The sequence below is a fragment of the Diachasmimorpha longicaudata genome, chromosome 12 (genome assembly GCF_034640455.1).
Source record: "Diachasmimorpha longicaudata isolate KC_UGA_2023 chromosome 12, iyDiaLong2, whole genome shotgun sequence".
Lineage (NCBI taxonomy): Eukaryota > Metazoa > Arthropoda > Insecta > Hymenoptera > Braconidae > Diachasmimorpha > Diachasmimorpha longicaudata.
The window spans coordinates 6,446,776-6,457,456 of record NC_087236.1 but is presented as its reverse complement, the minus strand read 5'-3'; the positions used below and the strand labels follow the sequence as shown (position 1 = coordinate 6,457,456).

Here is a 10,681-nt window from a genome sequence, read left to right as displayed (position 1 = left end):
TTTTGACTGTCACAATTTTTTTTCCATTAACTAATATCCTGTGAATTAACGACATCAAAAATTCGATATTTAATTAATAATATTAATAACACGGAATTAATTTATGTGGAGAAGACCTAAGGGGGGGATTTTTCAAGGGAAAAATCAATGTTCGTTTTAAATTCATTTATTTAAATTTCCTGATTAATTATCAGTGAGTATAAATTTTTTAAAATTATTATAATATAATCTATATACCTCTACATCAATATAAACGTTTTTTTCTTAATTTTCACGACACGGCAGTTGCCACTGGGTGAACAGTTGTATTTATTTAAAAAATGCCGAGAGCGTGGGAATCCAAAAATTTTTTTTAAACTATACAAAAACATATACGTCTTTCACCTGATTGGATTACTCTCACGCTCGTTAAATTGCTGCTTTCGTGTTTCACAATGAGTGAAACACTAATAAATTACTGTGCTAATTGTCAATATTAATTTATATGTAGTAATGTTAATGAGATTTTGTCGTTTTACATCAAAAAATGTGACAGATTGACATGATTCAATAGTCGGAAGCTAGCATTATGGCACGATGCTGTACAATTTATTAAAAATATGAGCGTACACGCACGTTAAAATTTCATTAAAAAATCTGGTGAATTCTCACGCAAAATCTTATTGGCTTTTGACTTATTTCATATAGAAAATCTTCGAATTAAAATTATTTTACGGCTAAATCAGGCAAATTCCATATTTCTACAGAATCATTGAGACATTTTCTACACAATTCCATGCCATCATTAATTATCAAAAATTTATTTTACTCGATTTTCTAATACTTCAATAGAATAATTTATGTAGAAAATTAAAAACATTACTGATGTCTTCCACAGAATATTTTCTATTAAAAATTCCTGGCTAAAAAAATTCGCCGACTATTGAACTAGTAGAAATTTCAGTAGAATTTTTAATAGAAAAACTTCAGTAGATTTCTTTTAACTTGTAATTATTCGGCTACCCAGAGTAGCAGTTCCTCGTACTGGATTACTCGATTTTGGCAAATTCATTTCTCTATTTATACGATTAGAGGAAGTGGAAAGTTGAATTGCACAAGAGAGTGAAATAATTTCCAAAAATGTTATTTATTGCAACATAATTGCAGATAGCTCATCGACTTTCCACTGGCTCTCGTCCTCCATTAAAAAATCAGACATTACGAAAAATGGATATCGTACATCCACCTCTCACACGAGCTCTCATTTACTAAATCTTCTCAAGCTCTCCTCCCCCCATTCGCTCAATAAAGATTGATCTTTTTGGTAATAGTTTTCCGACACATGTGACAAGTCTTGAGTGGTGCAGAGCAGCGTTCGCAAGCGCCATGTCCACAAAGAAAAACGACATTCCTTCTCCTCTCCATGCAGATGCTGCACATATTCGCCTCCTCAAGATCAGCGACCCTGGTCTCAAGGTACCTCAACCTCTCCAAATTTTTATCATGTTCTCTCTCCTTGGATTCCCCCTTCTCAGTCGCTTCTTCCTCAGCGAGTTCAGACGCCTCGCCCTGGTTCTCATGTCTAGTGGAGCTGCCCACGTCGTTCATCATCTCCTCGGCCTCCGATGCGTCATCACGAGCCGTCTCAAGGGGATCAGTACTCCTACTCCCTTCAGCAGCAACATCCACACCTGTCTCCACGGCCACGAGGTCCCTCCGCTCATGCCTGAGGTGGACATAGGACATAAGGAGGTCCTGGAGACCGCCCTCACTCCTTTCAGAGCTCAGAAGATCGAAGGGAGTCTTTCCTTTGGAGTTCTTAGCATTCACCAGGTACATACTACTGGTGCTGTCATAGCTCATGAGGAAACAGCTCAGGGCGAGCTCAGTGGGACCATTGGAGTTCACCAACTCTTGCCAGGTGGCGTGAACTCTCGGTGAGTCCCGATTACCCTCTGGAGTGGGCACCACTGGTGGCAGATGACGACTTCTTGATATTGCAATGTGCAGGACTGTGTCTCCATCCTCGTCGACTGCCCTGATATCGGCCTTGTGGCTCAGCAGGAGCTCCACGAGGCTCCAGTGACCCTGAGACACTGCCAGGTGGAGGGGAGTCTGACGGCGATTGTTACGAAGGTCCACTGTAGCTCGGCCTCCTGAATCTGACAGTAGAATGTGGGTGACTTCTCGGTGGCCGTTCAGAGACGCCAAATGCAGGGCCGCGAAACCGTCATCTTTCTTCACATCCACCAAGTTCTGGATTCGCGTCATAAGTTGTCTCGTAGCATGTGCATTTCCCTTCAGCGCAGCATGATGAAGGACATTGAATCCCCTTTTGTTCCTCAGGGTGAAGTCAATCCTCTCGCAGTTGATAAGCGCATCAATAATGTCAGTAGTGTCCTTCCCGATGGCATCGTGCAGTGCAGTGTCTCCATAAGAGTCTTGCAAATTAACATTGCAATTGTGACGCAGCAGAATTTTAACACAATTTGAATTTTGTTTATTGACGGATACGTGAAGGGCAGTGCAGCCAGAATTATTGACAGCGTCGATGGGTGCACCTCGATTTATGAGGAATTCCATCACCCCAGCTTGATTACCGAAGGCTGCGTAGTGCAAAGGTGGATCTCCGTCCTCGTCCACAGCTCTTAATGATGCACCTGCGTCCAGAAGGAGTACACAGAGCTCTCGGTTGCCCTGGTGAGCGGCTACCTGAAGACAGGTCTTCTTACCACCGCCTATGCCACTGGGACGGGCGTCGACACTACCTGAGTACTTACGGAGAAACTCCCGAACTGATGAGAGACCAGCCTCACCACGAGCTGCATCACGCAGGAGTTTCTCGACTTCATTTGCTGCACCACCTGCCGCTGGAGAGTCCATGGCAGGTGCTTGGGAACGTTTAAATTCCCCTTCGGGTCCAGACGAGATCTTAATGACACTCAGGGGGTTGAATGTCCACGTGTGGCCCTCCAATATTACCCTCAGATCACCGTCCGGATATATTTTAATTACTTTTCCTGTTTTACCTAATGCACTCTTCATCACGTCAATCCACTCCCCATGTCCCTGCTGGTAATTCTTCACCTGGGTCACATCACTCTTTACCTGCACCACATCCCCAAGGCTGAAGGACTCCTCACCGACCACCTTAACCAACGCCCTAGGATGAAAAGTCCACCTGTTATTGCAGCTGTCGTACTGTACCCTGATATCGCCCTTGTCAGTGACCCTGTGAACGGTCCCAACTCCTCCAATGTACTCTGCCATCCTGGGATTCCACCCCCCATGACCAATCTGCATCTCTTTGAGCGTGTCCACGCCCCTGAGGACCTTGACTTTGTCTCCCACATTGAAGGTTGAGTGGCAGGGACTGGCAGTGTTGGAGACATCGGTGCAGGTTGGTGCAGTGATGTCTCCGGCAATCGTCTCTACAGGTTGACCCAGTACTGGCAAATGCTCCTTGTAGTACGTGCCACACTTTGCCTCCTCGACGTAGCAGAGGTCAACGCAGCCCTTGTATCCCAGACGATAGACATTCGTGCTGCCCGAAGCCCACGTCACTGTCGCAACTGAACGACTGCTCTCATTGTCTCCCCCACGGATATCCATCACCCTACCGATCTTGCCTGGACCTCCGTCCTGATTGCTCCACTTCCAGTCTGGACCTCTCACCACTTTCGCCCCGATGAATATCCCCTTCAAAGGTATCTTCGTGCAGCCTTCTCGAGGGGGCAGCCTAACACCAGCAGCATTAGCAGTCTGGAATCTCTGGAACACATGACGTAGATCATGTACATCATCCATGTAGCACTGCGTGCAGAGATCGTAATCGAAGCACTGCACGCATTTCCATCTGATTCCAACGAAGTCAGGACGCTTGCAGCCATCGCAGACGATGTTGTCGTGTAGGACACCAGCAGCTGCATTATCAAACACCAGTAAATCGTAGTAGCCCTGGTAACCGATTCTGTAGTTGCTCCTCGCACCGTGATCCCACTGGACGATCACTGTTTTGTCAGGTGTTTTCTTGGCTGCGTTGGAGGCAGCTGCGCCATTCACAGGAGCTGTCGGGAGTGTTCCAATCTCCACAACCGTTCCAGCATGACCCTCGCCCCCATCCTGCTCCTTCCACTTCCAGTCGTGACCTCGGACCACTCTCAAACCGATTTCTATCATCTCTAGTCGCTAGAGTTTCCTGGAAATTGTTCAGCGTGCTTTGACTCTTCATGGCGATTATCCTAATTATTATTCTAGAACCAAGACAATTGGTTAGAAAATTCTACTGATTTTTTTATGAATGACGTGCACTAACAATTAGGTAATTCATCCTCTACTCGGTGCATTCACGCCCAGCTTGATAATATTAATAACTGCATTTCTAAATCCGGAAAATTAAATATAACCCTGCTCCTTACCCAGTTTCTCCCCATAAATAAAAGTTAAAAATACGGATTGGTTACTGGTGAGAATACGACTGGCAAACATTTATTCATAGGAGTGGTAAAGAAGACAAATAAATAAAAAAAGGTCCACCATTAAAAGGGGCCTGGACAAGACCCCGTCATTGTTGTTAATTGATTGTAATCCACAGAGATACGAAATTCAATAAAGAAATGAATCCCATCACCACCAATGATTAACCTCAAAAAATTCCTTATCAACTCCATTCATGGAGTGACAAGTCATGAAAAAGTGACAATCCCAGGACGTTTTGCAACAGTTTCTCTTCCCCGCAGGCAATAAAAAATTAGATAATTCATCCTCAACTCCACTCTCACCCAGTGAATTCAGGGTTACGGTGGGCAATGAGTGGCCACCTTCATCCCCATTTAACCTCACAAACAAAATACGAAACAACATATCGCTTGGGTGGGAGCAAGGATCTGTGCGAAAAAAGCATGACATGGGATGACGAATTTGCTAGGCAGTCGAGTCCCCCAGGAATCCAGGGGGATCATGCCGGGGCATCGATCTTCCTCGCAAAAAAAAATTAACAACAAATGTCTACCATTCGGATGAGCAGGAGTCTTCCATTGTTGTCAATAATTCCTGGCTTCCGGGTTAATTAATACTATGCTTCAAAAATTAAATTACATGCTGATGGGTGAACAACACGTATGTCCATACCTTCTCGAATTCTCCAGGCGATAAATCAAACAACAACAACACTTTATCCACGAATTTCACACACAATCATAATGCCAGCGGTGGAGTTGGTTTCATGTAGGCGGATTATATTTTTGATGTTTCACGGAAATGGATGAGACTTGTAGAAAACATAAATAAAGAAAAAAGAAAATTCACGACATACACTAGTGCACATTCTATACTCTCTCCTATAAAGCGACACGAGCCACTAATCAAAAATGGCGGATTTCATGGATCGATTATGTCACTTCTCTAATCGATCATTTGACAATCGATTCGTGAACCTGCGAAAAAACAGGGGATGTAGGGCGGGTTTTCACGAGATTCTGTCGTTCTATGTGGATTCACTCGGTTGATGTGTTTCGTGGAAATGTTCATGTGTTATCGATCCATCAGTTGAAGGAACAAGACCGGTAATATTTTGTTTTTTTGCGTCAACAATTGTCAGCCAAGTGCTTTTTACATTTTTTGGCGATTATTGAAACCCGGAGGAAGTGGGAGTGGGAGAGGAAGGGTTTATCTGTTCTACGACTTGTGCCAGTGATCTGACGTTTTTGATGGGGTTTCTAGTTTGTTTTGAGTGTTTGTTCATTGATGGCAAGATCTGAGGATTAATTGTTGATACTGAACACAATTGTGGTTCAGTTATTTATTTGGAATAATTTGTGAGACTCCAAATCATCCTGAAGTTGAATTTGGTTCCTCGATTTCACCATCAATTGTCAATACTTGAAGACAGTTTCTGTCAAGTGTTTCCCCTGTCTTTGATACCAATCTAATCACAAAATACCATGGTAATTGTGATTTAATTGACAAGTTCGTCGATATTATTGCAGACACAAAATGAAATATGCAACGTCACCATCAACAAGTCGTTGCAGTTCACCTGTGATGTTCAGCTCGAGTTCGTCGCTTCCATCTCCCATCACCTACAGGTACCATTCACGACAATCATTACAATGAATTCAGAAACAATTAGTGCGACGTAATTTCAGAACCAATTGCATGGGGGCCGCAACAAAATGCTACAAATACTTGAGGAAACTTCTGAAGTTCCAACAAATGGACTTCGAATTTGCAGCCTGGCAGATGGTCTTCCTTCTGGCCTCGCCTCAGAAAGTGTATAGAAATTTTCAGAATCGAAAACGTAATTATTTGACTCACACAATCCCACGAGATTAATTATTTACAGACTATTGTTGAAACTTCTCAATCGCTAACGGATTTTTCCTGATTCTTCAGAGACTAAACAACAATTTGCTAGAGACGACCCTGCATTCCTGGTGCTCCTAGCTGGATGGCTTTTGGTCTCTTCAGTGGGATTTGCTGTCGTCTTAGGATTAAGTTTCTCCCAATTTTTTAAATTCTTCATGTATACAATTCTTGTTGATTGTATACTCGTTGGATTATGTGTTGCCACAGTATTTTGGTAAATTAATTTTTCATCTATTCACTGAATAGGCATCAATTATCAATTACCTTTTATTATTATTAGTTTACTTATGTTTCAGGTTCGTGACCAATCGTTATTTACGATCAGATCACACTCAAGACGTCGAGTGGGGATATGCCTTCGATATTCACTTGAATGCATTCTTCCCACCTCTGGTGATACTGAATTTCCTCCAGCTATTCGTGTATCATGGTAATAGTTGAAATTAAATTTGAATTAGTTTACTCTCATCAATTACTTAATTGTAAATTAATTTTTTTATTCCAGCAATCATCAATTCTGACTCCTTCACTGCCAGATTTTTTGGGAACACATTCTGGCTTGTGGCTGTTTCTTATTACGTGTACATAACATTTTTAGGATACACCAGTAAGTCCATTAAATTTTTATCTTCCAACTTGGTTTAAACTATATTATTATGGTTTTTTGTATCATAATCATCTTCATTCGATTAATTTAACTTAATTTTAGGCGTTGAAATCCTTCACCGAACAGCAGGAATACTCTGGGTCCTCCCACTAGCTCTCCTGATCTACATAATATTCCTCTGCGCTGGAATCAACTTAACTAAGGAAGTCATGTCCCTTTACCATCACAGAGTCACATAATAATCCGAATAAAAAGTGATATAATTAAAAAACGAGCACAATCATTCGTGAAAAAAAATAATCAAGCGCGAAAGGTGTATTTTTGTACGGCTAGAAAATTAATCCATGAATGATCACTCGATGTAAGAAAAGTCAAATGAAATAGTTTAGTAAGTTATTCATTTATTTTCTATTTTTATTCTCCTCGTTTGCTCTTAGATAGAAATTTTTAGATTGTTACAATTTATGTATAGATATAATATTAGAATATTACATTCTATTAAATTCCTCTCTTATCTTCGCGTTTTCCATGAAACGTGAATCAATTACATCGTTTGTCTCCTTTTTTTTCGATAAAAAAAATATTCGTAGATTAATTAATTTGAAACTATTCATTCCCTCTGGTGAATAACTTGATAATTGCGGTTCCAGTATTTTCGCTTGAGAGAACAGAAAATTCGTGTAATTTTCAAAATATGCTGTATATACCTATCGCTGCGGGCACTAAACATTAAAAAATTAACTCAAACTGAAACCCAGAAAATCATGAAAAATAAACACTCTGCGAAGGCTTATTAAATAAGACAAAAAGAGGGAGGGTAATTGAATCATACAAATGCTTTTCTCTTCACGCTAATCATTTCATATTTTCCACTGGGAACAACAGTTCCAGTTGTCGTTGGAACGATGCATTCGTTCTCATCTCTTTAACAGTCTCGTAAGCTCTGGAGGTATTGAACTTAACCACATGCAACAAAAAAACTCCCCAGTGGTGTTCAGTCATCAAGATTCTGAGATAATAAAAAATTAGCAGCAAGATTTTCATTTTTTTCACAGGCAAAGTACGCCTGGAGGGCGAGATGCTCGGGAAAACCTAGCGCCGTGAGCCTCTCGATTGCTTCTCTGTCTTGGGGTGATACAGGTATGACACCAGCGCCTGGACCACCACCACCTGTTGCACCTCCACGAGCAGCTCCAACTGCTGGAGATGAGGCTGGAGCACCTTGGGTCGGAGTACCACCTGCTGCACCAACTGCAGGAACATCGATTATCATTGTTTTTCTTTCATTCTAGAGGAATTATTAAATTCTGAATCTATTGGAATTTTTTCCTGACTCATTATCTTACCAGGTTCATTGAGCATACGAACAAAAGCCTCTTGATTATGAGATATGAGCTGTAGTAATGCTGGATTTGATTGTCCGATCTGTTGGAGAACAGCATTGAGTAGCTGTGGATTATGTTGGATAACCTGGCGCATCTGTTGGAACTGTGGCTGCGTTCTCAAGAATGCAAGGGGATCCTGTCCCCCCTGTGGATCAGCGATAGTGTCCTGTCCCTCGGGATTGTCGACCTCGGGGGGATCCTCGAACAGTTGTGCTGGTATACCAGTCAACAGGTACTCAACAGCTCTGTCAGGATTATTGAAACTAGCTCGTAGGGCTTGCTCGACCTGCTCACGCTCGTACCCCATGTCCATTATGTTGTTGACCATTGTGTTGTACTCTTCACCCATGAGGAGAGCACTCTCCGGCTGACTTCTTGCGTCAGCTGCGGGGGGATTTTCGGGAGTGGTTACGGGAGTCGTGCGCGCTGCTGCTTGAGCTGCTGGTGGATTTGGGGGAGCAGCTGATGATGCACTGGGGGAGTATAATTTTTGAGGTTAAAACTTTTCAGTTTTCTCTTAATTCATTTGAAACCTCGGGGATTTTGTTGTTGCCAAGGTGGAGGCCTCTAATTATTATGATTATTTAATGTGATAAAAAATAGAGGAAAATTGATAGTAATTACCTGGTTGTTGACTGATCTTTGCTCTCCTCTGGCTGGCTTTCGCTGGTCGCAGTGGCACTAGCAGTTTTTGGCTTTGTAACCATGACTACAATGAATTTCTTCTCATCGATGTTGTACTCGGTCAGTGGATGATCGTCTGTCAATATTTTTCCTGAAAAATATGTACGAATTAACGTCTTCAGTTCCCCCAGCAATCTTCCCTCAGTATAATTATCCCCCAATCACTGGTTGCAATGATAATGAACGATATGTCCAACCCTATCTTGAGATTGAGGTTATGTCTGATAATTTACCCGCATATATCAATTTCTGATGCTGTGCTGGCCATCTCTTTTGTGCTTCAATTTGATCCTTGAGCTCCTTCACCTGAACAATATTATTACGATGAAATCATCAACATTGAGCTATTAATTAGAATGATAATATGATTTCCTTACCGTCTTTGATGGATCAATTTCAACAGTGAAAGTATGTTGCTGGAGATTTTTCAACGTGATTATCATCTTCCCACTGGTTGAGGTGTGAACGTCTGTGAATAATATTCTTCTTCCCTCTATGTACTAATTATTACTAAAATATATTTATTTAGTATAAAGTGCGGGGGAGCCAAAAATGGATGATTTTTCTGTCCTTTTGAAAAAATATTCTGGTGACGATGAGTCGGCACTGAACAGTACAGCAGAGCTCAGTGTGGGAATAATCGTAATCAAAATACTTGAGGGTTTTTCGCTGTGTGAGTGAACCGTGAACTGCTGGGATTGGCTGCCTGGGAAAATGGAAAACGTGACTTGTTGACGATGATTGGCCAATTGATCAGGTTATTTTTATGACGCCATTTACAAAAGCATCTTTGGGGGAGAATTATTTGACGGAAAACTTTGCAGTTGGGCTTTTGTTACACTTCGGTGATTATTCTACGGAAAATTGAGTCATCCTTTTGTCTAAATAATAAAATTCACGCCGGTGATGACGTACTTTTGAGCCAGAACGGAACCAAAATGAAAAATCGGTGTCTCCTTCGTTTCGAAACAAAAAAAAAATGGAATTGAACTTCCAAAAAATCTGGCGAATCCAATAAATATTTTATTGCATTCCTGTTAAAATTTCTATTCACTCTACGTCATCCTTTGGGCGGAACCTGCTTTTAACAATAAATATATTGCGGTGAAAATCAGCAAGACCCAATTTTGTTGAAATTATGTTAATTTAATTGTTTGAATGGAAAGAGACAAACTTGAACAATTCGATATTCAGAACTGAATACAGTGAATGTGTCAACGGAAATTCAATAGAATTAAAATTGCAAAAACATTTGAAGAAAAAGACAGAATACAGAAACATCAATACTGTCTGTTGAGGCTTGATTTCGGTTGTGAGACGTACGTTATATATCAGGAGAGCAAAGACATGACAAGTTTAATTGATACATGTCCACTTACTGTGACCTGATGAGCTCGTGATACTGTTGAAGATATTCTTGTCCGAAACATTGTCTCTCGTTCAATTCACTGAGGCTTGCATTCGGTTCTAAAAAGTACGGGATGTCTCAGGAAGGCAGGACAGAAAGGGGTTATTTCACGTAGATGTTCGTTCATATCACCTTCTGAACTCCTAGTGTTTGGTCTCGAAAAATGGTAGAAAGTAACAGGGGCAGAGGAGAATCCTGGAGGTACATGGAGCTGTCTGAGACCTCAGGACAGGGCCATTAGTGTAATTGCTC

The 10,681-nt window shown here is 41.4% G+C and overlaps 3 protein-coding genes across 4 annotated transcripts; 1 reads left to right on the top strand and 2 right to left on the bottom strand.

Annotated features, from left to right (window-relative positions):
* Positions 1-150: 150 nt before the first annotated feature.
* On the bottom strand, positions 151-5,329 carry Mib2 (mind bomb 2). 2 transcript variants are annotated; one of them, XM_064131565.1, is made up of 2 exons: positions 5,110-5,329; positions 151-4,232 (listed from the first exon to the last, which is right to left on the bottom strand). In XM_064131565.1, exon 2 carries the CDS (start codon positions 4,156-4,158, stop codon positions 1,282-1,284), a length of 2,877 nt encoding a protein of 958 aa, XP_063987635.1. In that variant the 5' UTR covers positions 4,159-4,232; positions 5,110-5,329; the 3' UTR covers positions 151-1,281. The 2 variants fall into 2 exon arrangements, with proteins under 2 accessions (XP_063987635.1, XP_063987634.1); XM_064131564.1 differs by having other exon boundaries at positions 151-4,177.
* Positions 5,330-5,388: 59 nt separating this feature from the next.
* On the top strand, positions 5,389-7,348 carry LOC135167903 (protein unc-50 homolog). The gene is made up of 7 exons (XM_064131582.1): positions 5,389-5,543; positions 5,967-6,065; positions 6,126-6,277; positions 6,373-6,559; positions 6,642-6,775; positions 6,851-6,952; positions 7,055-7,348. The coding sequence occupies exons 1-7, from the start codon at positions 5,467-5,469 to the stop codon at positions 7,189-7,191; spliced, it is 888 nt and encodes a 295-aa protein (XP_063987652.1). The 5' UTR covers positions 5,389-5,466; the 3' UTR covers positions 7,192-7,348.
* On the bottom strand, positions 7,334-10,545 carry LOC135167902 (UV excision repair protein RAD23 homolog B). Its single transcript, XM_064131581.1, has 6 exons — positions 10,401-10,545; positions 9,399-9,727; positions 9,255-9,327; positions 8,962-9,112; positions 8,299-8,810; positions 7,334-8,203 (listed from the first exon to the last, which is right to left on the bottom strand). Exons 2-6 carry the CDS (start codon positions 9,462-9,464, stop codon positions 7,947-7,949), a joined length of 1,059 nt encoding a protein of 352 aa, XP_063987651.1. The 5' UTR covers positions 9,465-9,727; positions 10,401-10,545; the 3' UTR covers positions 7,334-7,946.
* Positions 10,546-10,681: the final 136 nt, after the last annotated feature.